General features: G+C 41.3%; 1 protein-coding gene across 11 annotated transcripts in view; it reads right to left on the bottom strand.

Moving 5' to 3' along the window:
- Positions 1-18,002, bottom strand: part of LOC139749717 (uncharacterized) — a 70,440-nt gene that overhangs the window by 29,458 nt on the left and 22,980 nt on the right. For 8 of the 11 annotated variants that reach the window (XR_011713023.1, XM_071663875.1, XM_071663872.1 and 5 more), the window contains 2 exons: positions 11,965-12,075; positions 1-1,599 (listed from right to left, as the gene is read on the bottom strand). The exon at positions 1-1,599 is cut by the window's left edge. Coding sequence is in view for 10 of the 11 variants with exons in the window: in XM_071663875.1 (XP_071519976.1) it covers positions 1-496 (496 nt within the window). In the remaining variant the exon portion in view is untranslated. Of the gene's footprint in view, positions 1,600-11,964; positions 12,076-16,199; positions 16,279-18,002 lie in introns of all 11 variants that reach the window. The other 3 variants (XM_071663869.1, XM_071663874.1, XM_071663871.1) reach the window with 2 other exon arrangements.

The raw sequence follows: 18,002 nt of genomic DNA, 5'->3' as shown, positions 1-18,002 counted from the left end.
TTGTCATGTGTTGCACTAAGTGACTCTTCAGGGAGAAGGTTTTTTGGCAGTGTGAACATTCATGTGACTTCTCTCCTGTATGAACAGTCATGTGCCTGACTAAATTACTCCTCTGGGAGAATGTCTTTTGGCACTGTGAACATTCATGTGGCTTTTTCCCTGTATGAATAGTCATATGCCTAAGTAAATTACTCCTTTGGGAGAAGATCTTTTGGCATTGTAAACATTCATATGGAATTTCTTCTGGATCAATAATCACGTGTCGGATTAAAGGACTCTTCTGGGAGGAGTTTTGAAACTGGGAACTTTCATACTGCTCCTCTTTTGTGTGTTCTTTCATGTTTCCTTCAAGACTATAATGATCGATAAAGCTTTTCTGATACTGTGAACACTTGAAAGGCTTCACACTTGCCTGTGTGAGCACAGGCTTTTCTGGGACAGAATTCTTTAAAAATGTTTTATCACAAGGTGAAGACGACATTCGTTTGTCCTCCATGATGTAGTCTTGTTCAGTAAGAATACAGCTGCTTATAAAACCCACATGATAAGGAAACACATTAACAGGTAAATCTTCTCGGCTGGTGTCAGTGAGTGATGCCTTAGTCTTGACCCAAACTACTCTTGGTCACCCAGGGTCATCTACATCAAGATGAACTGCTCAAAACCCATACGTGATGCAGGGTATAGCAATTTTTGTCCTTGCTTCTTTTTTCACCAGTAAGGTCATAAAGGTCATCAATCACAACAAGACTAGCTAGCCGTGTCCCTTTCCATAGTTAACCACTTATAATCTTCTCAGCAATTTTTAGATTTCCACTAATGTTACAAGAAACAGTTCAGTACAGTCTCTGAAATCACTGTCCAGTAGATTCCTTTCTTTCTTATACTCCTCGTCTGTTGTTATATTGGCTTGCGACGTTTGTTGAAAATAACCGGTTCATATTTATACAAATTCCATTAAAAACTGAACAGCTTTTACATATATCCCATAATCATATCTGGGAAATATTTTCATCACTGATTCTCTATTCATGATGCGACAAATCAGGGATGCTGTCAAGAGGTTTGGCTAAAGTTACCATATCTCTAGCTGAAATTCGAAAATAATATAAGCTAATTGATTGCCATAATTTGACTGCCAAGTAGTGAAGATGCGATGTCTGAGAAAGTATTGTCTTAATGACAGCTTTATTTCGTATGATGCTGAACAATTTGATTATATCTCTACTTGTCAAAGAAAATAAGGTCAGCGATGGCATAATCCGAATTAATATCATGAACAGTTTAGCTATGAAACATCAACTTGTCCTTTTTACTGCAAATTAAAATCTTTCCTCAGATCAATGTTTCCAGTGTCACTGTTACTGCTGCAACATACTCTTTATGTCATTCATGTTCTCCAGTTGTTTTTATTGTTGCCGCTCTAATTTTCAAAGACATTTTTTCGTTGATGCTACCTGTTTTTTTTGTAGATGAATGCAATGGTTGTATGTTGTTAGGCCCTTCATAAAGATAAAATTCCTTATCATTTCTTGCTGCAATTTGTCAGTCAGGAGAGCCTGAAGGTACGTATCACATTCTTGTGTAGAAGACCTGGACCTGCCAACGATAGGAGAGCAAACATTAGCATTCAATCTTATAGGTATCACAGATGAACCCATTAACATGAAAGGCTGGCAAATGAAATGCTAAGGACAAAGGATGGTAAGATCTTTTGCGTCTGATGTCGACAAAATATATAGGTCCTTGACACCAGATATGATTGAAAAAAAACCCTAAAACCCCAACTATCGAATAGCGAAGATAAACAGATGAGATCCAGTATCATCAGTATATAGAATTCCCATCATCACCTTTGAATGTGAAAGTGTTACACATAACAAAACCTTAAGAATGGCAGTGAACGATATATAAAGACCACAAATTGAACCCTCATTTGTGTAAGATACAAAAAGATCAGACCATTAATGTTAAGTGTTGTTATAAACAGATCAAACCGGAAAGAAACTGAGAACGGACGATCAAAATGGCTCCTGTAGAAACAGATCCTTGTTCACCAATTTACAGAAAACAGCGAAATATGAGACAATGGGAATGGAAAAGTAGATGCTGATGTCATCTATTTGAACTTCTAAAACGCCTGTGATACAATTCTGTATGAAATATTACAAATCATAAATGCTCATAGTAGTAGCAGTGATATTTCAATTAGTTTACAAAATTGGCTTACTGATAAAACCAATAAAATTCAGTGGAAGAATGTCTTGAATTCTACAGTCACCAGCAGGCGACCAAAAGCCTTAGTTTCTGGTCTGATTCTTTTGAAATGTATCCACACATCCACTACCACTTCTGAAACCACACTCCTCCTCCCCAATTTCATGTTCTATACATGCCTTCACCCTTTAAATCAATATCCTCCCACATAATTTTTTAAGTATACTCAACAAACTTATGCCTATGCAGTTTGAGCACTCACCTTTATTCCCTTTGCCTTTATACAATGGCACTATACATGCATTTCTCTAATCCACAAGCACTTCACTATGATCCATACATACAATGAATTTCATTACCAACCAATCAACAACACAGGTACCCCCTTCTTAATAAATCAAACTGCACTACCATCCAATCCCACCGCCTTGCCGGGATTTTATCTTCAGCAAGGCTTTCACGACCTCTTCTCTTTTTACCAAACCACTCTCCCCGACTCTCTCACTTCACATACCACCACCTCAATCCATCACTACCTGTTATCAATTCTCTTTTTGCCCCCTTCACCAATGTTATGATTTGTTCTCTTGTCTTTTGCACATAATTTATCTCCTTCCAAACCATCTTTGAATTCTCCCAAATGTTTAACGATACTCGCTCAACCAAACTCTCATTTGCCCTCTTTTTCAATCTTTGCACCTTCCTCTTTACCACCTGCTGCTTTCTCTTATACATCTCTCAATATTTGCACTCCCTCCTTGTAAGTATGGCTCAAACACCTCTCTTTTCTTTTTCACAAGTAACTTTACTTCTTCATCCCAACATTCACTTCCCTTTTTAATCTGCCCATCTCCGATCTGTCGCATGCCAATGCATCTCTTTCACATGCCATCAGTGCTTCCCTAAATGCCTCCCATTCCTCACCCACTCCCCTCACTTCATCTGCTATAACCCTTGCCATTCTACACTCAATCTCTCCTGGTATTTAACACAAGTCTCCTTTCCAAGCTGACTTACTCTCACCGCTCTCTTCTTCCCGACACTCTCTCCTCTGTCTCGAAAACCTCTACAATTCTTCACCCTCGCCTCCACAAGACTGATCAGACATCCCACTAGCTGCTCCTCTCAGTACAATTACATTCAAAAGTCTCTCTTTTACACGCATATCAGTTAATACGTAATCTAATAATGCCCGCTGAACATCTCTCCTACTCACATACGTATACTTGTGTATATCTCTCTTTTTAAACCAGGTATTCCCAAACACTAGTCTTTTTTCAGCGTACAACTCCTCAAGTTCTTCACCATTTCCGTTCATAACACTACATACCCAATACATACCAAATATATCCTTAACTGCCACATTTCTTACCTTCGAATTCAAATCACCCATCACTAGTACCCAGTCTTGTGCACCAAAACTGCTTACACACTCAACTGCTCCCAAAACACTTGTTCCTTACTTAATCTCTCTTCTCATGGCCAGGTGCACTAATAATCACTGATCTTTTGCCATCCACATTCAGTTTCACCCACATCAACCAAGAATTTACTTCACTCTATCACACACTCCCACAACTGCTCCAGGAGTAGTGCTATTCCTACCTTAGCTCTTGTGATCTCATCAACCCCTGACTTTATTCCTAAGACATTTTCAAACCATTCTTCTTTACCCTTGAGCATTGTTTCACTCATAGACAGAACATCTGGTTTCTTTCCAGAAACTTACTACCTATCTCTCCTCTCTTCTCATCTTGGTTACATCTACACACACATTCAGATATCCCAGTCTGAGCCTTTGAGAAGGACGAGCATTCACTGCTTGATCCTTCTTCCATTTCTTCCTTTAGAAATTTAAATACAAGAAGGGGAGGGTATCCTGCCCCAGCTCCCATCCCCTCCCCACCTTTTTAGTTGCCTTCAACACGCAGGGAATATATACTTGATTGCCCTTTTCCACAAGCAGATGAAATCTGCATTCGCTCACATCCATTCTTTAGCACAGCTTCTTATCTGTAACATATTCTGGTTTAGTACAGTAACAGCATGTCGACTCCAGTATACCACGTTGTTCTAATTTGCTCTCTCCCGTGGATATCTTTCAACCTCCTATATGTTCAAGCCCCCATCACTTAAATCTTTTTTCTTTTAATCCTTCCATCTCTAATTTGGTCTGTCTCCTTCACCTTGTTTCCTACATTTCTGACACATATATCCCCTTTGTCAACCTTTCCTCACTCATTCTCTCCATATGTCCACATCATTTCAGCACACCCTCTTCAGCCATCTCAAACACACTCCCTATCTACTATCACATCCCTCTCTTACCCTTTTATTCCTTACTCGATCAAACGACCTCACACCACACATCCTCATCTACAGCCCGAGCCTCGCATCCAGATATCCATTTCTCTTCCTATAAATTCCTTAGTGCTTCCAGAATCCCCACAACCACCACCATATGACTCACTTTTGCTTCCATGGTTACATTAGCTGCCATATCCACTCCTAAGTATCTAAAACACTTCATTTCCTCCATTTTTTCTCCATTCAAACTCGTATTCCAACTAACCAGGCTCTCAACCTTGCTAAATGCAATAACCTTGCTTGTATTCAAATGTACTCTCAAATTCCTCCTTTCACGCTCTTCTAAACCCAGTCATCAAGTTTTACATTTTCTCACTTGAACCCATCACCAGTGCTGTATCATCAACAAACAACTGTCTCACTTCCCAGGCCCTCTCATCCTCCAGAGACTGTATACTCGCTCCTCTCTCCTAAACTCTCGCATTTACCTCCCTTACCACTCCATCCACAAACATATTAAACAGGCATGGTGAAATCACACACCCCTGCCGCAGAGCAGCCTTCACTTGGTACCACTCACTCTCCTTTTTCATACTCGTGATTGGTTCTCAGTGAATGTAGGTTTGCAGCAGGGGTGTGTGATGTCTCCATGGTTGTTTAATTTGTTTATGGATGGGGTTGTTAGGGAGGTGAATGCAAGAGTTTTGGAAAGAGGGGCAAGTATGAAGTCTGTTGTGGATGAGAGAGCTTGGGAAGTGAGTCAGTTGTTGTTCACTGATGATACAGCGCTGGTGGCTGATTCATGTGAGAAACTGCAGAAGCTGATGACTGAGTTTGGTAAAGTGTGTGAAAGAAGAAAGTTAAGAGTAAATGTGAATAAGAGCAAGGTTATTAGGTACAGTAGGGTTGAGGGTCAAGTCAATTGGGAGGTAAATTTGAATGGAGAAAAACTGGAGGAAGTAAAGTATCTCAGATATCTGGGAGTGGATCTGGCAGCGGATGGAACCATGGAAGCGGAAGTGAATCATAGGGTGGGGGAGGGGGCGAGAATTCTGGGAGCCTTGAAGAATGTTTGGAAGTCGAGAACATTATCTCGGAAAGCAAAAATGGGTATGTTTGAAGGAATAGTGGTTCCAACAATGTTGTATGGCTGCGAGGCATGGGCTATGGATAGAGTTGTGTGCAGGAGGGTGGATGTGCTGGAAATGAGATGTTTGAGGACAATATGTGGTGTGAGGTGGTTTGATCGAGTAAGTAATGTAAGGGTAAAAGAGATGTGTGGAAATAAAAAGAGTGTGGTTGAGAGAGCAGAAGAGGGTGTTTTGAAATGGTTTTGTCACATGGAGAGAATGAATGAGGGAAGATTGACCAAGAGGCTATATGTGTCAGAGGTGGAGGGAACGAGGAGAAGTGGGAGACCAAACTGGAGGTGGAAAGATGGAGTGAAAAAGATTTTGAGTGATCCTGGCCTGAACATGCAGGAGGGTGAAAGGCGTGCGAGGAATAGAGTGAATTGGAACGATGTGGTATACCGGGGTCGACGTGCTGTCAATGGATTGAACCAGGGCATGTGAAGCGTCTGGGGTAAACCATGGAAAGTTCTGTGGGGCCTGCATGTGGAAAGGGAGCTGTGGTTTCGGTGCATTATTACATGACAGCTAGAGACTGAGTGTGAACGAATGGGGCCTTTGATGTCTCTTCCTAGCGCTAACTCGCACACATGAGGGGGGAGGGGGTTGCTATTCCATGTGGGGCGAGGTGGCAATGGGAATGAATAAAGGCAGACAGTATGATTATGTACATGTGTATATATGTATATGTCTGTGTGTGTATATATATGAATGCATTGAGATGTACAGGTATGTATATTTGCGTGTGTTGACGTGTATGTATATACATGTGTATGTGGGTGAGTTGGGCCATTCTTTCGTCTGTTTCCTTGCGCTACCTCGCTAACGCGGGAGACAGCGACAAAGCAAAATAAATAAATAAAATAAATAATTTTTTTTTGTTTTTGCCGCTGTCTCCCGCGTTTGCGAGGTAGCGCAAGGAAACAGACGAAAGAAATGGCCCAACCCACCCCCATACACATGTATATACATACGTCCACACACGCAAATATACATACCTACACAGCTTTCCATGGTTTACCCCAGACGCTTCACATGCCCTGAATCAATCCACTGACAGCACGTCAACCCCGGTATACCACATCGATCCAATTCACTCTATTCCTTGCCCTCCTTTCACCCTCCTGCATGTTCAGGCCCCGATCACACAAAATCTTTTTCACTCCATCTTTCCACCTCCAATTTGTTCTCCCACTTCTCCTCGTTCCCTCCACCTCCGACACATAAATCCTCTTGGTCAATCTTTCCTCACTCATTCTCTCCATGTGCCCAAACCATTTCAAAACACCCTCTTCTGCTCTCTCAACCACGCTCTTTTTATTTCCACACATCTCTCTTACCCTTACATTACTTACTCGATCAAACCACCTCATGCCACACATTGTCCTTAAACATCTCATTTCCAGCACATCCACCCTCCTGCGCACAACTCTATCCATAGCCCACCCCTCGCAACCATACAACATTGTTGGAACCACTACTCCTTCAAACATACCCATTTTTGCTTTCCGAGATAATGTTCTCGACTTCCACACATTCTTCAAGGCTCCCAGAATTTTCACCCCCTCCCCCACCCTATGATCCACTTCCGCTTCCATGGTTCCATCCGCTGCCAGATCCACTCCCAGATATCTAAAACACTTTACTTCCTCCAGTTTTTCTCCATTGAAACTTACCTCCCAATTGACTTGACCCTCAACCCTACTGTACCTAATAACCTAGCTCCTATTCACATTTACTCTTAACTTTCTTCTTTCACACACTTTACCAAACTCAGTCACCAGCTTCTGCAGTTTCTCACATGAATCAGCCACCAGCGCTGTATCATATTCTTTTTTTTTTTTTTGCTTTGTCGCTGTCTCCCGCGTTTGCGAGGTAGCACAAGGAAACAGACGAAAGAAATGGCCCAACCCACCCCCATACACATGTATATACATACTTCCACACACGCAAATATACATACCTACACAGCTTTCCATGGTTTACCCCAGACACTTCACATGCCCTGATTCAATCCACTGACAGCACGTCAACCCCGGTATAGCACATCGATCCAATTCACTCTATTCCTTGCCCTCCTTTCACCCTCCTGCATGTTCAGGTCCCGATCACACAAAATCTTTTTCACTCCATCTTTCCACCTCCAATTTGGTCTCCCACTTCTCCTCGTTCCCTCCACCTCCGACACATATATCCTCTTGGTCAATCTTTCCTCACTCATTCTCTCCATGTGCCCAAACCATTTCAAAACACCCTCTTCTGCTCTCTCAACCACGCTCTTTTTATTTTTTATTTCCACACATCTCTCTTACCCTTACGTTACTTACTCGATCAAACCACCTCACACCACACATTGTCCTCAAACATCTCATTTCCAGCACATCCACCCTCCTGCGCACAACTCTATCCATAGCCCACCCCTCGCAACCATACAACATTGTTGGAACCATTATTCCTTCAAACATACCCATTTTTGCTTTCCGAGATAATGTTCTCGACTTCCACACATTCTTCAAGGCTCCCAGAATTTTCGACCCCTCCCCTACCCTATGATCCACTTCCGCTTCCATGGTTCCATCCGCTGCCAGATCCACTCCCAGATATCTAAAACACTTTACTTCCTCCAGTTTTCCTCCATTGAAACTTACCTCCCAATTGACTTGACCCTCAACCCTACTGTACCTAATAACCTTGCTCTTATTCACATTTACTCTTAACTTTCTTCTTTCAAACACTTTACCAAACTCAGTCACCAGCTTCTGCAGTTTCTCACATGAATCAGCCACCAGCGCTGTATCATCAGCGAACAACAACTGACTCACTTCCCAAGCTCTCTCATCCCCAACAGACTTCATACTTGCCCCTCTTTCCAAAACTCTTGCATTTACCTCCCTAACAACCCCATCCATAAACAAATTAAACAACCATGGAGACATCACACACCCCTGCTGTATCATATATATATATATATATATATATATATATATATATATATATATATATATATATATATATTTTTTTTTTTGTCGCTGTCTCCCGCGTTTGCGAGGTAGCACAAGGAAACAGACGAAAGAAATGGCCCAACCCACCCCCATACACATGTATATACATACGTCCACACACGCAAATATACATACCTACACAGCTTTCCATGGTTTACCCCAGATGCTTCACATGCCTTGATTCAATCCACTGACAGCACGTCAACCCCGGTATACCACCTCGCTCCAATTCACTCTATTCCTTGCCCTCCTTTCACCCTCCTGCATGTTCAGGCCCCGATCACACAAAATCTTTTTCACTCCATCTTTCCACCTCCAATTTGGTCTCCCTCTTCTCCTCGTTCCCTCCACCTCCGACACATATATCCTCTTGGTCAATCTTTCCTCACTCATTCTCTCCATGTGCCCAAACCATTTCAAAACACCCTCTTCTGCTCTCTCAACCACGCTCTTTTTATTTCCACACATCTCTCTCACCCTTACGTTACTTACTCGATCAAACCACCTCACACCACACATTGTCCTCAAACATCTCATTTCCAGCACATCCATCCTCCTGCGCACAACTCTATCCATAGCCCACGCCTCGCAACCATACAACATTGTTGGAACCACTATTCCTTCAAACATACCCATTTTTGCTTTCCGAGATAATGTTCTCGACTTCCACACATTCTTCAAGGCTCCCAGAATTTTCGCCCCTCCCCCACCCTATGATCCACTTCCGCTTCCATGGTTCCATCCGCTGCCAGATCCACTCCCAGATATCTAAAACACTTCACTTCCTCCAGTTTTTCTCCATTCAAACTCACCTCCCAGTTGACTTGACCCTCAACCCTACTGTACCTAATAACCTTGCTCTTATTCACATTTACTCTTAACTTTCTTCTTTCACACACTTTACCAAACTCAGTCACCAGCTTCTGTAGTTTCTCACATGAATCAGCCACCAGCGCTGTATCATCAGCGAACAACAACTGACTCACTTCCCAAGCTCTCTCATCCCCAACAGACTTCATACTTGCCCTTCTTTCCAAAACTCTTGCATTCACCTCCCTAACAACCCCATCCATAAACAAATCAAACAACCATGGAGACATCACACACCCCTGCCGCAAACCTACATTCACTGAGAAACAATCACTTTCCTCTCTTCCTACACGTACACATGCCTTACATCCTCGATAAAAACTTTTCACTGCTTCTAACAACTTGCCTCCCACACCATATATTCTTAATACCTTCCACAGAGCATCTATATCAACTCTATCATATGCCTTCTCCAGATCCATAAATGCTACATACAAATCCATTTGCTTTTCTAAGTATTTCTCACATACATTCTTCAAAGCAAACACCTGATCCACACATCCTCTACCACTTCTGAAACCACACTGCTCTTCCCCAATCTGATGCTCTGTACATGCCTTCACCCTCTCAATCAATACCCTTCCATATAATTTACCAGGAATACTCAACAAACTTATACTTCTGTAATTTGAGCACTCACTCTTATCCCCTTTGCCTTTGTACAATGGCACTATGCACGCATTCCGCCAATCCTCAGGCACCTCATCATGAGTCATACATACATTAAATAACCTTACCAACCAGTCAACAATACAGTCACCCCCTTTTTTAATAAATTCCACTGCAATACCATCCAAACCTGCTGCCTTGCCGGCTTTCATCTTCCGCAAAGCTTTTACTACCTCTTCTCTGTTTACCAAATCATTTTCCCTAACCCTCTCACTTTGCACACCACCTCGACCAAAACACCCTATATCTGCCACTCTATCATCAAACACATTCAACAAACCTTCAAAATACTCACTCCATCTCCTTCTCACATCACCACTACTTGCTATCACCTCCCCATTTGCACCCTTCACTGAAGTTCCCATTTGCTCCCTTGTCTTACGCACTTTATTTACCTCCTTCCAGAACATCTTTTTATTCTCCCTAAAATTTAATGATACTCTCTCACCCCAACTCTCATTTGCCCTTTTTTTCACCTCTTGCACCTTTCTCTTGACCTCCTGTCTCTTTCTTTTATACATATATATATACATATATATATAAAGCCTTACACCTTTGATAAAACTCTGCTTCTAGCAGTTTTCCTCCTGTTCCATATATTCTAAAGTCCTTCCACAAAGCATCCATATCAACCCTATCATAAGCATTTTCCAGATCTATAAATGTCACAGAAACTATACGTACAAAAGCAAGGATATGATACTGCCACTTTACCTAAGAGTAATTAGGCCACACCTCGAATATGCAGTGCAGTTTTGGGCCCCCCACCTCAAATATGCAGTACAGTTTTTGCCCCCTCCCTCACTTAAGTAAAGACATTCTCAGATTAGAAGAAAGTGGCACCTGTGGTACAAACTGAGAGAATATTCCAAGATACTTAAATTATTCAACAACGCTGATATTGAACATTTACAAACTTAAAGGTCATTGAGTTGATCTGGAGAGTGCAAAATATCTTTTCACCACCGACATTATTGACATATGGAATAAGCTCCCAGAAAATGTTGCTCAAAGCAACACCCTTGATATATTCAAAATGAGGCTTGACATCACTTGTCACTCTCCGGTATTGAATAATTCACTTAATCACTCATCTTAACACATTGGTATATCATGCTACCTTCTCGACCACTGATCTCTCCCTGGCCATGCTGCGGTAACATACTTACATTGATTAACCCATGTCACTTGCTTTGAGGGAGTAATTGAGAATTACTGTATCACTCTTCAATATCAGGAACAATATAGGCCTGGTAAGTCGAGAAGCTGGATCTCAATCTTATCCTTAGTGTTGCCTTATAAGAAAAGTGAAAGGATGCATGACACTTTGTATTCATTCTACCGTATGACTCTCCTATAAAAATTTCCTTCATGCATATAAATTCTGCAAGGTAATTTTTCTACCTGTTTTCCAGCCTGCGCGTGCCAGAAGGAGTGGAGGGTGAGGAGAGAGCCTTTGCTTAGCAATCCTTTTATTCTACTGCTTACATGGGGGCTTTTTTTTAAGCGTTAAGGTCAGATCACCTCGCTTGGACTTTGGGTCTGTGTGGTCTAGGTATCTATCTAACTCTATGTAACTCTTAAGTATTTCTTAAACACATTCTTTAAAGCTAACACATGATCCACACATTCTCTACCATTTCTAAAACCACACTGTTGCTCCCCAGTGTCATGCTTAATATAAGGCTTCGGCCTATCAATCACTACTCTCCCATACAACTTACCAGGTATACTTAACAAACTTATACCTCTGTAGTTTGAACTCTCACCTTTATCCCCGCCTTCAACTACAGTGGGTCTCGACCCCTCAGCACATTAGCTCAAGCATATTTCCTGGATCAATTTAGTTAATCCACTAAGCCATATGCACGCAGCTACCTCTGGGTAAAGGCCAAGAGAAACATCTCAAAGAACAAATTCAAATTTAGACTTATCACATCTCAATAGGTACCTAGGTCAGGATCACTGAAAATGCACATTAAACAATCAACAAACAATATATTGAAAATAAAAACAAAATGCAAATTATAATTCAAATACAAGATGGACTGTATGACAGCTTCGCCATCAAAGTGTTTATTTTGATTTGATCTAAAATTCACAATATAAATATAAATGCTGCTCTCTTTCGTTTTACAAATACTGTTTATCTTTCAACCTTCGATTACAACTATTAGAGCAAATACAACCTGATATGTACTGCTTACAATGAAGAGAGAGCAAATCTATGTTCCAGCAATTTAGCTCCAGTTTGCAAACTCATCATACTAACATAACAAGCACTTACTTACAAAAAAAACTAATAATACACTTCAGAAGATTCACATAATTCCCTAAATATATATCAGAAAAAAACATAGTGGCATATTTGTAAGGGATACTGCACAAAATAAAAACATTTTGTTCAAGATAAAGAATAAAAAGGAAATACATAACATGCATTCCGCCAATCCCCATGCAACTCACAATGATCCATACATACATTGAAAATCCTAACTACCCAATCAACCACACAGTCATCCATCTTCTTATGAACACCACTCCAACCGCCTAGCCACATTTCATCTTATGTAAGACTTTCACCACCTCGTTCCTCTTCATTAAACCACTCTCCATGACTCTCTCACTTTGCACACCACCCTTAAATCTGCCACCCTATCATCAAACACATTCAACACTCCTTCAACAGACTCACTCTATCTCCTCCTCACTTCATCATTACCTGTTACCACTTCCCCCTTTGCCCCGTTCACCGATGTTCTCATCTGTTCTTGTTTTTTGCATTATTGACCTCCCTCTAAAACATCTTACTCTCACTAAAGTTTACTAATACCCGCTCACTCCAACGCTCATTTCCCCTCTTTTTCAACCCCTGCACCTTCCTCTTGACCTCTACCTGCTTCCTCTTATAAATCTCTCAAGCTTTTGCACTCCTACCTTGTAGTACCACCCAAACGTCTATCTCTTTTACTAGCAACTTTACTTCTTCATCCCATCATCTCTCTCTCTCTCTCTTACGTTGGAGCCTCCAGGCACGGACTAAAGTCCACATCAACTTTGACCCTTCATTGAAATATACACAGAATTATGAATGGGAAAAGAAAGAGACAAAGGGGAAAAATCTGTCTTTTAAACTGTGCCAGGTCACAGTAATGGGGAAAGACGTGAAGGTAGAAAGTTCTACCTAGTGGCGGGGCACACAAGCAGCCAACTCTCGGGAGCAAAGGCCAAAGTAATACCTATAGAGGAGAGGACAGTGTACCAACACTGTGGCGTAAGGCAAGAAGGTCAAGTTTGAAAGTTAGCCTGGAGAGATTATAAGTAGGACTGCCTTCGAAGCAATTCTGTCAAATAAGGATGTATAGATAGAACCACCCCAGATGTGAGAGCAGTACTCCATACAAGGACGGATCAATCCTTTGTATAATCAGAAAAACTGTTCAGAAGAAAAGAAATTTCCATAGCTAAAACGGAAACCTAGTCTCTTAGAGTCAGAATTATCTATTTCTATTATGTGGAGTTTCCAAGAAAGAGTGGATGTTACAGCAATACTGAGACGAAAGTTGTTGGGAAATTTTGATTGACAGATGGGTAGAAACTGGGTCTTGCAGGCATTAAACTTAGCTAGATTTCGTCTACCCCACTGAGATATCCTGCCCACGTCTAAGTTTATTGAGGAAGCTGTCAAGTTTGAGTTTGGCGCCATCCTTCCTAGCATTCAGACGCACCTGTATTTGTTTTTCAGAACGACTTACTGGAGTGGATGTTATATCCTTTTTATTGTGATATTTCTGTTCTATCACTACACTTTTTTCATGTAGAACTTATTTTGTGTGTGGTTTGAAGTGTTTGGCTGGTCGTATATCATACTGTAGAGCTAAAAAATGCTATACATTGTGAGATAAAAGAGTAAACAATCCTATAGCTGTGCGGATATTAGGGGATGCGGAACTCTCGTAAGCCTAACATAGAGAATAATCCTACAGCTGTGTGGATATTAGGGAACGCGGAACTCTCGTAAGCCTAAGAGAATAATCCTACTTGTGTGTGGATATCAGGGAACGCGGAACTCTCGTAAGCCTAACATAGATATCAATCTTACAGATGTGTGGATATTAGGGAACGCAGAACTCTCGTAATCCTAACACAGAGAATAATCTTACTTCTCTGTGGATATTAGGGAACACGGAACTCTTGTATGAGAATAATCTTACTTCTCTGTGGATATTAGGGAACACAGAACTCTCATAAGCTTAACAGAGAATAATCCTACTTCTGCGTGGATATTAGGGAATGCGGAACTCTCGTAAGCCTAACATACAAGGTAGTGCCTTTTCTGTGAGTTTTTTATAACCTTTATTTTCAGTATCATATGACTTCTGTTTATTATTTCAGCATGACAACAGGTCAGCAATGTTTTATGTTGAAGTATCTAGTCACAAACGAAAGTCCAAATAAAGGCCAGGCTTTACTTGAAATTTAGAGATGACTAACAGAGGGGAAAAAGAAGAGACAAAGGAAAGTATTTATGAATTTTGGAGGAAGTGCAAAACTTCTCTTTTGAAATGTGTTATCAGAAAAGACATGAGAAGGTAGAGACTTTCAAAGTTTCGAGGTGTAGGAAAGAAACAGTTATCTAAACGGCCCAGCATCTAGTTGCCAACGGCTACACAATAATCATGTGACACAGCAGCTTGCCGAGTATTACGTGGTCTACCTAGTGGTGGGGGCACACAAGCAGCCAACTCTCGGAAGCCAAAACCAAAGTAATACGTACAGAAGAGGGAAACTGAACGAACATTTCGGAGTAAAGCAAGAGGGTCAAGTTTGAAAGTTAGTCTGGCAGAGGTTATAAGTCGGACCGCTTTCAACTAAACTCTGTTAAGTAAGGATGCAAGAGCAATTCTCCATACAAGGACGAATCAATCCTTTGTATAAAAGAGCGACTTCTCAGAAGAAAAGAAGTTTTCATATCTAAATAAGACACCCAGTTTCTTAGAAGCAGTCTTAGCTATGTATTGTCTGGTTTTCGAGAAATAGTGGATATTACAGTAATGCCATGTGTGTTCATTGAGTCAAGAGGTGGAATTACAGAACCTTCAAAGGAGAGACGAGAGCTGAAGCGTTTTCGAAAGAGAGATGGGTAGAAAACTGGGTTTGGAGGCATTAAACTTAACAAGATTTATATAGGATCACTCTCCCTCTAGATAGTACTTTGGTTTTTGCTCCCCAGAGTTGGCAGCTTATGGTCCCCCACCAAGTAGACCACGCAATACTCGGCAAGTGGCTACATCACATGATTATCCTGTGGCCACTGGCAACTCAACGGTGGGCCATTTTGATAACTACTTCTTTCCCTACACGTCGAAGCTTTGGAGCTCTATGTACTCATGTCTTTCCCAATAACTATGACCTTGCACATTTTGAAGGACAAGTTTTTCACTTTCTCTAAAATTTGTATTTACTTTCCCTTGTCTTTTCTCTTTTCCCATTCATAAATAACTCTCTGTATATTTCAATTAAAGCCCGACCTTGATGTGAACTTTTGGTCGTGACTGGAACCTTCAACATAAAAAAAGTACACCACATCGCTCTAATTAACTCTATTCCATGCACGCATCTCACATTCCTGTATGCTCAGGTCCCAAGTGCTCAAAATCGTTGTCACTTCATCCTTGCATCTCCAATTTGGTTTCACTGCTCTCCTTGTTCCCTCCACTTCTGACTCATGTATCCCCTTTGCCAACCTTTCCTTAGTCATTCTCTCCATATGTCCAACCCATATCAACACACCCTTTTCTGCTTTCTCAACCAAACACACATTTCATTATCACACACCTCTCTTACTCTTTTATTACTTATTCTATGTAACCACCTCACATCACATTTTGTCCTCAAACATTTCATTTCCAACACATCCACCCTCCTCGGCGCAACATTATCTATAGCCCATGCCTCGCAACCATACAATATTGTTTTGGGACTACTATTCATTCAAACATACCACTTTTGCGGGCTGTAAAAGGTGACTAAAAGGGGAGGGAGCGGGGGGCTGGAAATCCTCCACTCCAGTTTACACTTTACTGAAAGATGAAACAAAGAAAGGGGCCAAGTGAGAATTTTCCCTCTTAGGCTGTCCTCTGTTCTTAATGCTACCTCGCTAACGTGGGAAATGGCAAAAATGTATGAAAAATAAAATGTATTTCTAAGAGGGGGAACAGATTGAGTCAAGCGGGGAGTGCTCTTTCTCCTTGAAGGCTCATATTGGGGTGTGCAAATATGTGTGGATGTAACCAAGATGAGAAGAGAGACAGGTGAGAAAAGAAAATTGGATGTTCTGGCTCTGAGTGAAAAGAAGCTCAAGGGTGAAGGGAAAGAATGGTTTGGAAAAGTCTTGGCAGTAAAGTCATGGGTTGGTGAGAGGACAAGAGCCAAGGAAGGAGTAGCACTACTCCCAAAGCAGGATTTATGGGAATGCATGACAGAGTGCAAGAAACTAAATTTCTTATTGATATGGGTAAAACTGAAAGTGGAAGGAGAGAGATGGGTGATTATTGGATTACGTATTAATTGACAGATGTTTAAAAGAGACTTCAGGATGTCAATATGCTGAGAGGGGCAGCTGGAGGGATGTCTCATCACTATCTAGTGGGGGCAAAGATGAAGATTTGTAGAGGTTTTCAAAAAAAAAGAGAAGACAATGTTTTGGAGTAGAGTGGTGAGAGTAAGTGACCTTGGAAACGAGACTTGTCTGAGGAGAGATTGAATGTAGAATAGCAAAAGGTGAGAACAGATGACGTGAAGGGAAAGGGTGAGGAATGGGGTGTATTCAGAGCGCAGTGATGGCATGTGCAAAACATGCATGTGGCATGAGAAACGTGGGAGGTGGGCAGATTAGAAAGGGTAGCGAGTGGTGGGATGAAGTAAAGTTGTAAGTGAAAGAGAAAAAAGAGGCATTTGGATGATACTTACATGGAAGAAATGCAAATGACTGGGAAATGTATAAAAGAAAGTGGCAGGAGACCAAGAGGAGGGTGCAAATGTTGAAAATGAAGGCAAATGAGAGTTGGGATGAGAAAGCATCATTAAACTTTAGGGAGAATGAAAAAATGTTTTGGAAAAAGGTAAATAACATGCAAAAAACAAGAGAACAAATAGGAACTTCAGTGAAGAAGGCAAAGGGGGAAATGATAGCAGGTATTGATGGACTGAGAAGGAGATGGAGTGAGTATTTTGAAGGTCTGCTGATTGTGTCTGATGATAGAATGGCAGGTGTAGGGCGTTTTGGTCGGGGTGGTGTGCGAAGTGAGAAGGTCAGGGAAAACGGTTTGATGAAAAGAGAAGACGTAGTGAAAGCTTTGCAGAAGATTAAATCCGGCAAGGCGGCGGGTTTGGATGGTATTGCAGTTGAATTTATTAAGAATGGGGATGACTGTGTTGTTGATTGGCTGGTAAGGATATTCAGTGTGAAGTGCCTAGGCATTGGCGGAATGCATCAATAATGCCACTGCACAAAGGCAAAGGGAATAAAGGTGCGTGATCAAACTACAGAGGTATAAATTTGCTTATTATTCCTGAAAAATTAATTAAATGGGAGGTTATTGACTGAGAGGATGAAGGCAAGTACAGTGTATAAGATTGAGGAGGAGCAGTGGTAGAGGATGTGTGGATCAGGTGCTTGCTTTGAAGAATGTGTGAGAAATTCTTAGAAAAAAGATGGATTTGTGTGTAGCACTTATGGATCTGGAGAAGGAATATGATAGGGTTGATAGAAGGGATCTGTGGAAGGTCTTAAGAGTATATTGTG

This window comes from Panulirus ornatus, chromosome 8 (assembly GCF_036320965.1).
Source record: "Panulirus ornatus isolate Po-2019 chromosome 8, ASM3632096v1, whole genome shotgun sequence".
Classification (NCBI taxonomy): domain Eukaryota; kingdom Metazoa; phylum Arthropoda; class Malacostraca; order Decapoda; family Palinuridae; genus Panulirus; species Panulirus ornatus.
This window is presented reverse-complemented; position numbering and strand designations above follow the sequence as displayed.